The sequence below is a fragment of the Tribolium castaneum genome, chromosome 5, assembly GCF_031307605.1.
Source record: "Tribolium castaneum strain GA2 chromosome 5, icTriCast1.1, whole genome shotgun sequence".
NCBI lineage: Eukaryota > Metazoa > Arthropoda > Insecta > Coleoptera > Tenebrionidae > Tribolium > Tribolium castaneum.
Window position 1 is genome coordinate 16,455,621 of NC_087398.1, and position 18,009 is coordinate 16,473,629.

General features: G+C 30.5%; 1 protein-coding gene across 1 annotated transcript; it reads left to right on the forward strand.

The window, feature by feature from the left end:
• Window positions 1–396: 396 nt before the first annotated feature.
• Window positions 397–6,228, forward strand: LOC107399201 (uncharacterized). The gene has a single exon (XM_064356887.1). The coding sequence runs from the start codon at window positions 684–686 to the stop codon at window positions 5,922–5,924; it is 5,241 nt and encodes a 1,746-aa protein (XP_064212957.1). The 5' UTR covers window positions 397–683; the 3' UTR covers window positions 5,925–6,228.
• Window positions 6,229–18,009: the final 11,781 nt, after the last annotated feature.

Sequence of the window (18,009 nt, forward strand, 5' to 3'; positions counted from 1 at the left end):
ATGCTGCATTTTCGTCTTCGTCTCAAACATTGAAAACTGAATTACATTTTTGTTCTGAAACGGTAACAGTTTTTACTTTGGTTTTTTGCTTATATCTCGAAAACAGTTACTCCTATCAATTTTTATCTTTCTTTCAAAATTAAAGCTGATAACATTTCCTACAAAATAGTTATTTGCATTTTTCTTGTAGGACCAACCATAAGCGAGTTATAAAGTTGGATATAAATAATATTTAACAAAAACTTGCTTAAAAATAAAATGTTTGAAATACTGAAATTAAACTAAATTAATTGTGTCTAACACTTTAGTAGAGAAAAAAGAAAAAGACATAAAAATCACCAAAGTCTTCAAAATCAAAAAAATTTTATCTGCTTATATGCAAGCGCTTTATTAAGGTTGTTACTACAATGTACTTATTTTTTGATTACGGCGCCATCGGCATGAACCTGTGGCGCATGCTCGAGAGAAATAAAAATGGTGTTCGACAAGAACGAGAAAGACACCAACGTGTTTTATTCGAACCCCAAAAACAAATCTTAATAGGGCTTTAAGTAGCCAACAAATTGGTCCTTCGAGCCGGATTCAAGCAAAGTGCGAACCAGATACAACAGGATTCGGCGTTAAGGCAAGGTAGGCGTCAGTTTCCCGTAAATTCCCAGTTTTCCAAGATTACACAACCAAAAATGTCTGACGAGCAGACCAAAGCATTGCGTAGAAGTCGCGGTGACGTTAAAAGAAATTTAACGCGTATTATCAAATTCGTTGACACACACAACAAACCCGGGGACGAAATCGCGGTTCAACAAAGGATCCATGAATTGGAACCATTGCTCGACAAGTTTAACGATATTCAGAATCAAATAGAAACTCTCATCGACTTTGACAACGATGACGCTGTTGAAAGGGAAGACAGCGAACGCGAAGAATTTGAGTCTAAATATTACGAGACCCTCGCAATGGCCACAAATTTCGTAAAACCCCCAGTTGCTCAACAGGAGCGTTTTCAGGCTCGCTCGCCACCGATCTCGCAGTGGGGCTCTTTTCAAACGGTTCAAGACGTTAATCAAGATAACATAACCCAAATTCCTATTCAGCACACTGATCGCGTAACAATTCCTCAAAACTTAACCTCACAATTTTCAAACTCGGTTCGGTTACCCAAAATTGACTTGCCCACTTTCGACGGTGCATACGAAAAATGGTTAGCATTCAGAGACATGTTCAATTCGCTCATTCACTCAAATCTCACGCTCCCAAAGGTTCAAAAATTTCACTACTTGCGGTCTTCGCTAAAGGGCGAAGCGGCCAACATTGTACAATCACTTGAAGTTTGCGACGAAAGTTACGATGCGGCATGGAGTCTTTTAGAAGACAGATATGACAACAAACGTTTAATAATCAACAATCATCTCAAAGGAATCACAAATATTACTCCATTACTAAAGGAATCGAGCAGTGGCTTACGAAGCCTGCTCGACAATCTGTCAAAAAACCTGCGCGCTTTAAAAGTTCTCAAACAACCAGTTGAGTATTGGGACACCATCATTGTATTTTTAGTAGTACAAAAGTTAGATCCTACCACTAGACGCGAATGGGAGAAAGAAGTTTCTTCCAGAGACTATCCATCAACTTCCGAATTGGAAAAATTTCTGCGTAAACGATGCGAACTATTCGAGACAATTGAAATGAGTAAACAATCATCCAATTTAAATCGCACATCCTCAGTTCCAATTAGTCACAATCCAAAGCCATCAAGTCGATCTCTAGCAACTACAACCAAAGAAGATGTTTGTCACTTATGCAGCGAATTTCATCGTGTCTATAACTGCCCCCAATTTCGAAAAATGTCTGTTTCGGAGCGCACAAACGAAGTAAAACGACTCAAGCTCTGCCTAAATTGTTTCGGATCTAATCACATGGCAACTAATTGTCGTGGAAGCGGTTGTCGTATATGTAATCAACGTCATAGTACCTTATTGCACACCAATCTAAAACAAACTAACGCTACTGAACAACCAGTAACAACGTCGTCGACCGACACAGTCTCAACTAAATCTGCGACCACAGTCAACACGCATATTTTCTTCGCAAATCAGGTATTGTTATCCACAGCCCTAGTATTCGTTCAGGGAAAAAATCAGAATCACTATCTATGTCGAGTTTTACTAGATAGCGGATCTCAATCGAATTTCATTACGGAAAGCATGTGCAAAAAACTGGGTATAAAGCGTGACCCAGTTGACATATCCATATCAGGGTTGAATGAAGTAAAGTCCACAGTCACATCAAAGGCCAAACTAACAATACAATCATGCGTCAGCGGATTTTCGGCACTCATCGAATGTCTCATTGTTACCAAGATCACAAATTCTCTGCCCGAAGTATCGTTTTCAACTTCACAATTGAACATTCCCAAAAACGTCATATTAGCAGATCCAGAATTCAACATAAGCAGCCCAATTGACATGCTAATCGGAGCAGAACTGTTCTACGAACTCCTATCAATAGGTCAAATACGCATTCCCGAGGGACCCATGCTTCAAAAGACCGTGCTGGGATGGGTGCTCTCAGGGAAATCAGACACTGTCAAGCAACGAAGACAAACAAAGAGTTTTCTTATCTACTCTGACGCTGAACGGGACATAAACAAATTTTGGGAAATAGAAGAAATCAAAGGTAGAAAGCCGTGGTCACAGGAAGAAACACTCTGCGAAAAACATTTCGTAGAAAACACTGAGAGGGACAAGAAATCAGGCAAATTTATTGTAAAATTGCCCTTTAACGAGAAAATAACATCCTTGTTTGATACCGGGAAAGTTGCAGAGAAACGATTCATATCTCTCGAGAAAAGGCTAGAAAAGGATCTCAAATTGCGTGAGAAATACCAAAAATTCATGCGAGAATATGAAGACTTGGAACATATGCAAGAAATCAAAACCATGACCGATGAAACAAATAATAATGGTTATTATCTCCCACACCATCCAGTAGTAAACGACAAACAAGACAAAATACGAGTTGTCTTCGATGGTTCTGCACAGACAGATTGCGGTCTGTCACTAAATGATTGTCAAATGGTAGGCCCAACTATTCAGAATGAGTTGCTCTCTATCATCTTAAGGTTTAGAAAATACCCATATGTTTTAACCGCAGATATCGAGAAAATGTACCGCATGGTATTGATGCACCCAGACTTTCATCGATATCAGAGAATTTACTGGAGAAATCAAAGTGACGAAGAAATGAAGACCTACGAGTTAACAACGGTGACGTATGGTACTTCCGCAGCAGCATTTTTAGCTATCAGATGCCTATATCAAGTGGCGCTTGATCTCAAGTCTGATGATCCAGAACTCAGCAAGGTAATCGAGAATGACTTTTATGTTGACGATTTGATGACGGGTGCTCAATCGATGGAGGCTGCAATGGAATTAAAGGATAGACTATGCAAGGCACTAAACCAGGTGGGATTCAATTTGACAAAATGGCGCACCAACTTTGATCATGTTCCTGAAGAAACGGAAACGATTATGTTGGGAGACAACGAATCCAAGAAGCTCGGGATATTATGGAACTCGCGCCAAGACACAATAAACTATGAAATTGTCTTGGGTGAACCACCAAGATCGACAACCAAACGCGTAATTCTTTCCGAGGTTTCAAAAATATTTGATCCATTAGGTCTTCTGGGACCAGTAGTAATCAAGGCAAAAATCCTTATGCAAAAACTATGGAGTTTAAAATTGGACTGGGACGAATCGGTACCAATTGAAATTTACACGGAGTGGATAAAAATACGTCAAGATCTCACTGCGCTAAATAGTATTTCTATTCCACGATGTGTGATAGCAATAGCAAGATCTTCAATAGAATTGCACGGCTTTTCGGATGCTTCTGAACGAGCCTACGGTGCTGTAATGTATATTCGCACTCGAGACCCAAACCAAGATAATTGGTCTACAAAATTACTCTGCGCGAAATCAAAGGTCGCGCCGCTCCATAACTTATCTTTGCCCAGACTGGAGCTTTGTGGAGCATTGATACTTGCAAGGCTTTTCGATAAGGTAATCTCATCAATGGATGTGAACTTTGACGGTCATTATTTGTGGTGTGATTCCACCATCGTTTTAAATTGGTTAAACTCTCCTCCGTCAAGATGGAAAACTTTCATAGCTAACAGGGTTAGCGAGATTCAAAACCTAACACAAAACGCAAAATGGCAACATGTTCCTTCAAATGACAACCCTGCTGACTTATTATCACGCGGCATATATCCAAGTGAGTTGAGTAGTTGTGAAATGTGGTTCTCAGCGTCTCCATGGCTGCAACTCGATGAAGAACATTGGCCAGATCAGCCAAATATATATCTCAGCAATGTACCCGAACAAAAGACGAACACAATTAGTCTGACCAATACTGATACATCAGATGACTTGTTCTATAAATGGTCATCAATCAGTAAGACGAAACGAATCCTTTCATGGGTTAAACGATTTATCCATAACTCAAAGAATAAGCCGGAAGATAGACGAAATGGACCCTTATCTGTCGAAGAGCTAGAAGATAGTCTGAGATATCTTCTTAAAACTGCACAATCACAATTCTTCCACCAGGAAATATCAACTCTTTCAAAAGGCTTCTCCATTCCCTCCAACAGCAGTTTGAAATCGCTTCAACCATTTCTTGACAGTCACGGAATTCTTAGGGTTGGAGGTAGGCTAGTGAACGCAGAAATCGATTACAATCAAAAACATCCCATAATACTGCCCGATAGACATCAATTGACCAAGATGATCTTCGAAGATGAGCACAAGCAGCAAATGCATTGTGGGGCTCAAGCTCTATTAAATACGCTCCGCCAACGATACTGGCCGTTAAGAGGAAGATGCCTGGCGCGTCAGACCGTTCACAAATGCGTCCGGTGCTTTCGAGCAAAACCTCCAGATTCTAACTATTTAATGGGATCACTCCCTGCATGTCGCGTAACTCCGGCGCCCCCATTTTTTAGAACAGGAGTTGATTACGCAGGTCCTATCATGATTAGGAATAAGCGAGGTCGCGGTTCTTCTCTAGTAAAGGCATACATTTGCGTATTTGTTTGTCTGACCACACGAGCCATCCACCTAGAGGCGGTTAGCGATTTAACCACTCAATGCTTTTTACAAACTTTACGACGATTTGTGGCCAGACGAGGAAAACCTCGAGTAATTTACTCTGACAATGGTTCAAATTTTGTTGGAGCTTCCTCTGAATTACAGCGACTTTACAATTTTATTCGCAGTAAATCAAATTTTGATGTAATTCAAACTAGTCTTGCCAATGATTCCATTTCATGGATATTCATTCCAGCCAATAGTCCTAACTGGGGAGGTTTATGGGAAGCGGGAGTAAAAAGTGTTAAATTTCACTTAAAACGAGTTTTAGGCAATGCTAACTTGGTATTTGAAGACCTTTGCTCGGTCCTATGTCAGATTGAATCGATCCTAAACTCCCGTCCACTCAGTCCTCTTTCCAACGATCCAAATGACATGACACCACTGACGCCTGGGCACTTCTTAATTGGAAGACCATTAACTACGATTCCCAGTGACAATCACCTCGACACTCCTATGAAGCGCCTGAATCGCTTCGAATATCAAGAAAAAATATGTCAAGACTTTTGGCAAAGGTGGCATCAGGAGTACTTGAGTTATCTGCAGCAGCGAAAGAAATGGACACAATCCACGAGACAAATACGTCCCGGCGATCTGGTGGTGATCAGAGACCAAAACCTTCCCCCAATGCGCTGGAAGATGCGACGCGTCGAAGAGGTCTACCCAAGCCCCAGCGACGGCGTAGTGCGTGTTGCTAGTGTGAGATGTGCGGGAAAAATAGTGAAAAGAGCCTGTAATCGTTTATGTGTTTTACCGCTCGACGACGAATGACTTCTTGATTGAAGACAATTTTGTTTATATTGAACGCAACAACCTTTATGTTACATTTTTTTTTTTTTTTTGCCAGTCTTGAATTATTTTTCATTTGCTTTCTTTTGTGTTTATTGAAAGTTGTACCTTTCAAGGCGGGCGGTTTTGTTACTACAATGTACTTATTTTTTGATTACGGCGCCATCGGCATGAACCTGTGGCGCATGCTCGAGAGAAATAAAAATGGTGTTCGACAAGAACGAGAAAGACACCAACGTGTTTTATTCGAACCCCAAAAACAAATCTTAATAGGGCTTTAAGTAGCCAACAAAGGTAACAGTTTTTTGGTTTCTTGCTTATATCTCGAAAACAGTTACTCCTATGAATTTTTGTCTTTTTTTCAAAATTAAAGCTGATAACATTTCCTACAAAATAGTTATTTGCATTTTTCTTGTAGGACCAACCATAAGCGAGTTATAGAGTTGGATATAAATAATATTTAACAAAAATTTGCATTTTTTATGTAGGACTAACCATAAGCGAGATATAAGTTTGAAAATATTTAATATTTAAAAGAAAAGTGCTTTAACAGAAAATGTCTTGTGATTTAAAATACACTTAATTTATTAGGTCCAATACTTTATTAGAAGAAAAAGGGGGTGACATATAAGTCACTGAAGTCTTCAGAGTCGATTGTAAATGCTGCATTTTCGTCTTCGTCTCAAACATTGAAAACTGAATTACATTTTTGTTCTGAAACGGTAACAGTTTTCACTTTGGTTTTTTGCTTATATCTCGAAAACAATTACTCCTATCAGTTTTTATCTTTTTTTCAAAATAAAGCTGATAAAATTTCCTACAAAATAGTTATTTGCATTTCTCTTGTAGGACCAACCATAAGCGAGTTATAAAGTTGGATATAAATAATATTTAACAAAAACTTGCTTAAAAATTAAATGTTTGAAATACTGAAATTAAACTAAATTAATTGTGTCTAACACTTTAGTAGAGAAAAAAGAAAAAGACATAAAAGTCACCAAAGTCTTCAAAATCGTTTTTAGTCGTCATATTAATAACAATAACATTAATAATAATACTAAATTTGCTTACATGCAAACGTTTAATTCAGGTAACAATTTTTTAGTTTCTTGCTTATATCTCGAAAACAGTTACTCCTATCAATTTTTATCTTTTTACTAAAATTAAAGCTGATAAAATTTCCTACAAAATAGTTAATTGCATTTTTAATGTAGGACTAACCATAAGCGAGATATAAGTTTGAAAATAATTAAAATTTAAAAAAAAGTGCTTCAACAGAAAATGTCTTGTGATTTAAAATACACTTAATTTATTGCTTCCAATACTTTATTAGAAGAAAAAAGAGGTGACAGAAAGGTCACTGAAGTCTTTAGAGTCGTTTGTAAATGCTGCATTTTCGCCTTCGTCTCAAACATTGAAAACTGAATTACATTTTTGTTCAGTAACTGTTACAGTTTTCTTATTGGTTTTTTGCTTATATCTCGAAAACAGTTACTCCTATCAATTTTTATCTTTCTTTTAAAATTAAAGCTGATAAAGCTTCCTACAAAATAGTTATTTGCATTTTTCTTGTAGGACCAACCATAAGCGAGTTATAAAGTTGGATATAAATAATATTTAACAAAAATTTGCTTTAAATAAAATGTTTGAAAAATCGAAATTAAACTAAATTAATTGAGTCTAACACTTTAGTAGAGAAAAAAGGAAAAGACATAAAAGTCACCAAAGTCTTCAGAATCGTTTTTAGTCGTCATATTAATAACAATAACATTAATAATAATAATACTAATAGTACTAAATCTGCTTATATGCAAGCGCTTTATTAAGGTAACAGTTTTTTGGTTTCTTGCTTATATCTCGAAAACAGTTACTCCTATCAATTCTTATCTTTTTACTAAAATTAAAGCTGATAAAATTTCCTACGAAATAGTTATTAGCATTTTTCTTGTAGGACCAAGCATAAGCGAGTTATAGAGATGGATTTAAATAATATTTAACAAAAATTTGCTTTAAAATAAAATGTTTGAAATACTGAAATTAAACTAAATTAATTGTGTCTAACACTTTAGTAGAGGAAAAAGAAGAAGACATAAAAGTAACTAAAAATTTCAGAGTCCTCTTTAATCGTCATATTAATAACAAGAACATTAATAATAATAATACTAATAGTACTAAATTTGCTTATATGCAAACGCTTAATTAAGTTAACAGTTTTTTGGTTTCTTGCTTATATCTCGAAAACAGTTACTCCTATCAATTTTTATCTTTTTACTAAAATTAAAGCTGATAAAATTTCCAACAAAATAGTTATTTGCATTTTTCATGTAGGACTAACCATAAGCGAGATGTAAGTTTGAAAATAATCAATATTTAAAAAAAAAGTGCTTTAGCAGAAAATGTCTTGTGATTTAAAATACACTTAATTTATTGAGTCCAATATTTTATTAGAAAAAAAAGGAGGTGACTTAAAAGTCACTGAAGTTTTCAGAGTCGTTTTTAAATGCTGCATTTTCGTCTTCGTCTCAAACATTGAAAACTGAATTACATTTTTGTTTAGTAACTGTTACAGTTTTCACTTTGGTTTTTTGCTTATATCTCGAAAACAGTTACTCCTATAAATTTTTATCTTTCCTTCAAAATTGAAGCTGATAAAATTTTTTACAAAATAGTTTTTTTGCATTTTTTTTGTAGGACCAACCATAAGCGAGTTATAGAGTTGGATATAAATAATCTTAAACAAAAATTTGATATAAAATAAATTGTTTGAAAAACCGAAATTAAACTAAATTAATGTTAAAAAAATTATTAATATTATTATTATTAAAAACCGACTATAACTTTTGTGTAGTAAATGTTTTTATACCAGTTTTAAAATGAGTTTTTAATTTTAGACAATTTCTTGCCTAAAAACAGATCACAGATGATCGCTTGCATAGAAATGAGAAAACGCTCAGATAACACAAAATAAGCTTCATTTTTCCTTAGAAAAACTAAGCTTTAATTTAGAAAAAAATTTATTATTATAAGTATTATTATTATTATTATTATTACTTTTATTACTATTATTATTATTATTATTATTATTAATATTATTATTATTATTATTATTATTATTATTATTATTATTATTATTTAAAACCGATTATAACTTTTGTATAGTAAATGTTTTTATTGTATTTTAAATCACAAGGCATTTTCTGTTAAAGCACTTTTTTTTTAAATATTAATTATTATCAAACTTATATCTCGCTTATGGTTAGTCCTACATAAAAAATGCAAATAACTATTTTGTAGGAAATTTTATCAGCTTGAATTTTAGTAAAAAGATAAAAATTGATAGGAGTAACTGTTTTCGAGATATAAGCAAGAAACCAAAACACTGTTACCTTAATTAAGCGTTTGCATATAAGCAAATTTAGTACTATTAGTATTATTATTATTAATGTTATTGTTATTAATATGACAACTAAAGACAACTCTGAAACCTTTAGTGACTTTTATGTCTTTTCCTTTTTCCTCTACTAACGTGTTAGACACAATTAAATTAGTTTAATTTCAGTTTTCAAACATTTTATTTTAAAGCAAATTTTTGTTAAATATTATTTATATCCAACTCTATAACTCGCTTATGGTTAGTCCTACAAGAAAAATGCAAATAACTATTTTGTAGGAAATTTTATCAGCTTTAATTTTGAAAAAAAGACAAAAATTCATAGGAGTAACTGTTTTCGAGATATAAGCAAGAAACCAAAAAACTGTTACCTTAATAAAGCGCTTGCATATAAGCAGATTTAGTACTATTAGTATTATTATTATTAATGTTATTGTTATTAATATGACGACTAAAAACGATTTTAAAGACTTTGGTGATTTTTATGTCTTTTTCTTTTTTCTCTTCTAAAGTGTTAGACACAATTAATTTAGTTTAATTTCAGTATTTCAAACATTTTATTTTTAAGCAAGTTTTTGTTAAATATTATTTATATCCAACTTTATAACTCGCTTATGGTTGGTCCTACAAGAAAAATGCAAATAACTATTTTGTAGGAAATATTATCAGCTTTAATTTTGAAAGAAAGATAAAAATTGATAGGAGTAACTGTTTTCGAGATATAAGCAAAAAACCAAAGTAAAAACTGTTACCGTTTCAGAACAAAAATGTAATTCAGTTTGCAATGTTTGAGACGAAGACGAAAATGCAGCATTTAAAATCGACTCTGAAGACTTTAGTGACTTATATGTCACCCCCTTTTTTTCTAATAAAGTATTAGACCTAATAAATTAAGTGTATTTTAAATCACAAGACATTATCTGTTAAAGCACTTCTTTTTTAAATATTAATTATTTTCAATCTTATATCTCGCTTATGGTTAGTCCTACATAAAAAATGCAAATAATTATTTTGTAGGAAATTTTATCAGCTTGAATTTTAGTAAAAAGATAAAAATTGATAGGAGTAACTGTTTTCGAGATATGAGCAAGAAACCAAAACACTGTTACCTTAATTAAGCGTTTGCATATAAGCAAATTTAGTACTACTAGTATTATTATTATTAATGTTATTGTTATTAATATGACAATTAAAGACAACTTTGAAACCTTTAGTGACTTTTATGTCTTCTTCTTTTTCCTCTACTAAAGTGTTAGACACAATTAAATTAGTTTAATTTCAGTTTTTCAAACATTTTATTTTAAAGCAAATTTTTGTTAAATATTATTTATATCCAACTCTATAACTCGCTTATGGTTGGTCCTACAAGAAAAATGCAAATAACTATTTTGTAGGAAATTTTATCAGATTTAATTTTGAAAAAAAGATAAAAATTGATAGGAGTAACTGTTTTCGAGATATAAGCAAAAAACCAATAAGAAAACTGTGACTGTTACTGAACAAAAATGTAATTCAGTTTTCAATGTTTGAGACGAAGACGAAACTGCAGCATTTAAAAACGACTCTGAAGACTTCAGTGACTTTTATGTCACTTTCTTTTTCTTTTAATAAAGTATTAGACCCAATAAATTAAGTGTATTTTAAATCACAAGACATTTTCTGTTAAAGCACTTTTTTTTTAAATATTAATTATTTTCAATCATATATCTCGCTTATGGTTAGTCTTACGTGAAAAATGCAAATAACTATTTTGTAGGAAATTTTATCAGCATTAATCCAAGTAGAAAGATAAAAATTGATAGGAGTAACTGTTTTCGAGATATAAGCAAGAAACCAAAAAACTGTTACCTTAATAAAGCGCTTGCATATAAGCAAATTTAGTACTATTAGTATTATTATTATTAATGTTATTGTTACTAATATGACGACTAAAAACGACTCTGAAGACTTTGGTAACTTTTATGTCTTCTCCTTTTTCTTATACTAAAGTGTTAGACTCAATTAATTTAGTTTAATTTCGGTTTTTCAAACATTTTATTTTAAAGCAAATTTTTGTTAAAAATTATTTATATCCAACTCTATAACTCGCATATGGTTGGTCCTACAAGAAAAATGCAAATAACTATTTTGTAGGAAGCTTTATCAGCTTTAATTTTAAAAGAAAGATAAAAATTGATAGGAGTAACTGTTTTCGAGATATAAGCAAAAAACCAATAAGAAAACTGTAACAGTTATGAACAAAAATGTAATTCAGTTTTCAATGTTTGAGACGAAGACGAAAATGCAGCATTTACAAACGACTCTAAAGACTTCAGTGACCTTTCTGTCACCTCTTTTTTCTTCTAATAAAGTATTGGACCCAATAAATTAAGTGTATTTTAAATCACAAGACATTTTCTGTTGAAGCACTTTTTTTTTAATTTTAATTATTTTCAAACTTATATCTCGCTTATGGTTAGTCCTACATTAAAAATGCAATTAACTATTTTGTAGGAAATTTTATCAGCTTTAATTTTAGTAAAAAGATAAAAATTGGTAGGAGTAACTGTTTTCGAGATATAAGCAAGAAACCAAAAAATTGTTACCTGAATTAAGCGTTTGCATGTAAGCAAATTTAGTACTATTAGTATTAATATTATTAATGTTATTGTTATTAATATGACGATTAAAAACGATTCTGAAGACTTTGGTGACTTTTATGTCTTTTTATTTTTTCTCTACTAAAGTGTTAGACACAATTAGTTTAGTTTAATTTTAGTATTTCAAACATTTAATTTTTAAGCAAGTTTTTGTTAAATATTATTTATATCCAACTTTATAACTCGCTTATGGTTGGTCCTACAAGAAAAATGCAAATAACTATTTTGTAGGAAATTTTATCAGCTTTATTTTGAAAAGAAAATAAAAACTGATAAGAGTAATTGTTTTCGAGATATAAACAAAAAACCAAAGTGAAAACTGTTACCGTTTCAGAACAAAAATGTAATTCAGTTTTCAATGTTTGAGACGAAGACGAAAATGCAGCATTTAAAATCGACTCTGAAGACTTCAGTGACTTATGTCACCCCCTTTGTCTTCTAATAAAGTATTGGACCTAATAAATTAAGTGTATTTTAAATCACAAGACATTTTCTGTTAAAGCACTTTTTTTTTAAATATTAATTATTATCAAACTTATATCTCGCTTATGGTTAGTCCTACATGTAAAATGCAAATAACTATTTTGTAGGAAATTTTATCAGCTTTAGTTTTAGTAAAAAGATAAAAATTGATAGGAGCAACTGTTTTCGAGATATAAGCAAGAAACCAAAAAACTGTTACCTTAATTAAGCTCTTGCATATAAGCAAATATAGTACTATTAGTATTATTATTATTAATGTTATTGTTATTAATATGACGACTAAAGGCGACTCTGAAACCTTTAGTGACTTTTATGTCTTTTCCTTTTTCCTCTACTAAAGTGTTAGACACAATTAATTTAGTTTAATTTCAGTTTTTCAAACAATTTTAAAGCAAATTTTTGTTAAAGATTATTTATATCTAACTCTTTAACTCGCTTACGGTAGGTCTTACAAAAGAAATGCATTTAACTATTTTGTAGAAAATTTTATCAGCTTTAATTTTGAAAGAAAGATAAAAATTGATAAGAGTAAACGTTTTCGAGATATAAGCAAAAAACCAAAGTGAAAACTGTTACAGTTACTGAACAAAAATGTAATTCAGTTTTCAATGTTTGAGACGAAGACGAAAATGCATCATTTACAAACGACTCTAAAAACTTCAGTGACCTTTCTGTCACCTCCTTTTTCTTCTAATAAAGTATTGGACCCAATAAATTAAGTGTATTTTAAATCACAAGTCATTTTCTGTTAAAGCACTTTTTTTTTAAATATTAATTATTTTCAAACTTATATCTTGCTTATGGTTAGTCCTACATGAAAAATGCAAATTACTATTTTGTAGGAAATTTTATCAGCTTTAATTTTAGTAAAAACATAAAAATTGATAAGAGTAACTGTTTTCGAGATATAAGCAAGAAACCAAAAAACTGTTACCTTAAATAAGCGCTTGCATATAAGCAAATTTAGTACTAAAAACAACTCTGAAAACTTTGGTGACTTTTATATCTTCTCCTTTTTTCTCTACTAAAGTGTTAGACCCAATTAATTTAGTTTAATATCGGTTTTACAAACATTTTATTTTAAAGCAAATTTTTGTTTAAGATTATTTATATCCAACTCTATAACTTGCTTATGGTTGGTCTTACAAAAAAATGCAAATAACTATTTTGTAGGAAATTTTATCAGCTTTAATTTTGAAAAAAAGATAAAAATTGATAGGAGTAACTGTTTTCGAGATAAAAGCAAGAAACCAAAAAACTGTTACCTTAATTAAGCGTTTGCATATAAGCAAATTTAGTACTAAAAACAACTCTGAAGACTTTGGTGACTTTTATGTCTTCTCCTTTTTTCTCTACTAAAGTGTTAGACCCAATTAATTTAGTTTAATATCGGTTTTACAAACATTTTATTTTAAAGCAAATTTTTGTTTAAGATTATTTATATCCAACTCTATAACTTGCTTATGGTTGGTCTTACAAAAAAATGCAAATAACTATTTTGTAGGAAATTTTATCAGCTTTAATTTTGAAGGAAAGATAAAAATTGATAAGAGTAATTGTTTTCGAGATATAAGCAAAAAACCAAAGTGAAAACTGTTACAGTTACTGAACAAAAATGTAATTCAGTTTTCATTGTTTGAGACGCAGACGAAAATGCAGCATTTAAAAACGACTCTTAAAACTTTAGTGACTTTTATGTCACCTCCCTTTTCTTCTAATAAAGTATTGGACCCAATAAATTAAGTGTATTATAAATCACAAGACATTTTCTGTCAAACACTTTTTTTTTAAATATTAATTATTTTCAAACTTATATCTCGCTTATGGTTAGTCCTACATAAAAAATGCAAATAACTATTTTGTAGGAAATTTTATCAGCTTTAATTTTTGTAAAAAGATAAAAATTGATAGGAGTAACTGTTTTCGAGATATAAGCAAGAAACTGTTGCCTTAATTAAGCGCTTGCATATAAGCAAATTTAGTACTATTAGTATTATTATCATTAATGTTATTGTTATTAATATAACGACTAAAGACGACTCTGAAACCTTTAGTGACTTTTATGTCTTTTTCTTTTTCTTCTACTAAAGTGTAAGACCCAATTAATTTAGTTTAATATCGGTTTTTCAAACATTTTATTTTAAAGCAAATTTTTGTTAAAGATTATTTATATCCAACTCCATAACTCGCTTATGGTTGGTCCTACAAGAAAAATGCAAATAACGATTTTGTAGGAAATTTTATCAGCTTTAATTTTGAAAGAAAGATAAAAATTGATAGGAGTAACAGTTTTCGAGATATAAGCAAAAAACCAATAAGAAAACTGTAACTGTTACTGAACAAAAATGTAATTCAGTTTTCAATGTTTGAGACGAAGACGAAAATGCAGCATTTAAAATCGACTCTGAAGACTTCAGTGACTTTTATGTCACCTCCTTTTTCTTCTAATAAAGTATTGGACCCAATAAATTAAGTGTATTTTAAATCACAAGACATTTTCTGTTAAAGCACTTTTTTTTAAATATTAGTTATTTTCAAACTTATATCTCGCTTATGGTTAGTCCTACATAAAAAATGCGAATTACTATTTTGTAGGAAATTTTATCAGCTTTAATTTTAGTAAAAAGATAAAAATTGATAGAAGTAACTGTTTTCGAGATATAAGCAAGAAACCAAAAAACTGTTAACTTAATTAAGCGTTTGCATATAAGCAAATTTAGTACTATTAGTATTATTATTATTAATGATATTGTTATTAATATGACGATTAAAGACGACTCTGAAACCTTTAGTGACTTTTATGTCTTCTTCTTTTTCCTCTACTAAAGTGTTAGACACAATTAATTTAGTTTAATTTCAGTATTTCAAACATTTTATTTTAAAGCAAATTTTTGTTAAATATTATTTATATCCATCTCTATAACTCGCTTATGCTTGCTCCTACAAGAATAATGCAAATAACTATTTTGTAGGAAATTTTATCAGCTTTAATTTTAGTAAAAAGATAAAAATTGATTGGAGTAACTGTTTTCGAGATATAAGCAAGAAACCAAAAAACTGTTACCTTAATAAAGCGCTTACATATAAGCAAATTTAGTACTATTAGTATTATTATTATTAATGTTATTGTTATTAATATGACGACTAAAAACGACTCTCAAGACTTTGGTGACTTTTATGTCTTCTCCTTTTTCCTATACTAAAGTGTTAGACTCAATTAATTTAGTTTAATTTCGGTTTTTCAAACATTTTATTTTAAAGCAAATTTTTGTTGAAGATTATTTATATTCAACTCTATAACTCGCTTATGGTTAGTCTTACAAAAGAAATGCAAATAACTATTTTGTAGAAAATTTTATCAGCTTTAATTTTAGTAAAAAGATAAAAATTGATAGGAGTAACTGTTTTCGAGATATAAGCCAGAAACCAAAACACTGTTACCTTAATTAAGCGTTTGCATATAAGCAAATTTAGTACTATTAGTATTATTATCATTAATGTTATTGTTATTAATATGACGACTAAAGACGACTCTGAAACCTTTAGTGACTTTTATGTTTTTTTCTTTTTCCTCTACTAAAGTGTTAGACCCAATTAAATTAGTTTAATTTCAGTTTTTCAAACATTTTATTTTAAAGCAAATTTTTGTTAAATATTATTTATATCTAACTCTATAACTCGCTTATGGTTGGTCCTACATGAAAAATGCAAATAACGATTTTGTAGGAAATTTTATCAGCTTTAATTTTGAAATAAAGATAAAAATTGATAGGAGTAACAGTTTTCGAGATTTAAGTAAAAAACCAATAAGAAAACTGTAACTGTTACTGAACAAAAATGTAATTCAGTTTTCAATGTTTGAGACGAAGACGAAAATGCAGCATTTAAAATCGACTCTGAAGACTTCAGTGACTTTTATGTCACCTCCTTTTTCTTATAATAAACTATTGGACCCAATAAATTAAGTGTATTTTAAATCCCAAGACATTTTCTGTTAAAACACTTTTTTTTAAATATTAATTATTTTCAAACTTATATCTCGCTTATGGTTAGTCCTACATGAAAAATGCAAATTACTATTTTGTAGGAAATTTTATCAGCTTTAATTTTAGTAAAAAGATAAAAATTGATAGGAGTAACTGTTTTCGAGATATAAGCAAGAAACCAAAAAACTGTTACCTTAATTAAGCGCTTGCATATAAGCAAATTTAGTACTAAAAACAACTCTGAAGACTTTGGTGACTTTTATGTCACCTCCTTTTTCTTCTAATAAAGTATTGGACCCAATAAATTAAGTGTATTTTAAATCACAAGAAATTTCCTGTTAAAGCACTTTTTTTTAAATATTAGTTATTTTCAAACTTATATCTCGTTTATGGTTAGTCCTACATGAAAAATGCAAATTACTATTTTGTAGGAAATTTTATCAGCTTTAATTTTAGTAAAAAGATAAAAATTGATAGTAGTAACTGTTTTCGAGATATAAGCAAGAAACCAAAAAACTGTTAACTTAATTAAGCGTTTGCATATAAGCAAATTTAGTTCTATTAGTATTATTATTACTAATGTTATTGTTATTAATATGACGATTAAAGACGACTCTGAAACCTTTAGTGACTTTTATGTCTTCTTCTTTTTCCTCTACTAAAGTGTTAGACACAATTAATTTAGTTTAATTTCAGTATTTCAAACATTTTATTTTAAAGCAAATTTTTGTTAAATATTATTTATATCCATCTCTATAACTCGCTTTTGCTTGGTCCTACAAGAAAAATGCAAATAACTATTTTGTTGGAAATTTAATCAGCTTTAATTTTGAAAAAAAGATAAAATTTGATAGGAGTAACTGTTTTCGAGATATAAGCAAAAAAACAATAAGAAAACTGTAACTGTTACTGAACAAAAATGTAATTCAGTTTTCAATGTTTGAGACGAAGACAAAAATGCAGCATTTAAAAACGACTCTAAAGACTTCAGTGACTTTTATGTCACCTCTTTTTTCTTCTAATAAAGTATTAAACCCAATAAATTAAGTGTATTTTAAATCACAAGACATTTTCTGTTAAAACACTTTTTTTTAATTATTAATTATTTTCAAACTTATATCTCGCTTATGGTTAGTTCTACATGAAAAATGCCAATAACTATTTTGTAGGAAATTTTATCACCTTTAATTTTGGTGAAAAAGTAAAAATTGATAGGAGTAACTGTTTTCGAGATATAAGCAAAAAACAAAAAAACTGTTACCTTAATTAAGCGCTTGCATATAAGCAAATTTAGTACTACTAGTATTATTATAAATGTTATTGTTATTAATATGACGACTAAAGACAACTCTAAGACTTTAGTGACTTTTATGTCTCCTCCTTTTTCCTCTACTAAAGTGTTAGGCACAATTAATTTAGTTTAATTTCAGTTTTTCAAACATTTTATTTTATAGCAAATATTTGTTAAATATTAAAAACTATAAAATGGCTTAGATTGCCTAAAAACACAGATCACACATGATCTTTTGCATAGAAATGAGAAAACGCTCATGTAACACACAAAATAA

Coding starts and splice junctions, on each gene's coding strand:
- LOC107399201 (XM_064356887.1), top strand. CDS start 684: ATGTCTGACGAGCAGACCAAAGCATTGCGTAGAAGTCGCGGTGACGTT.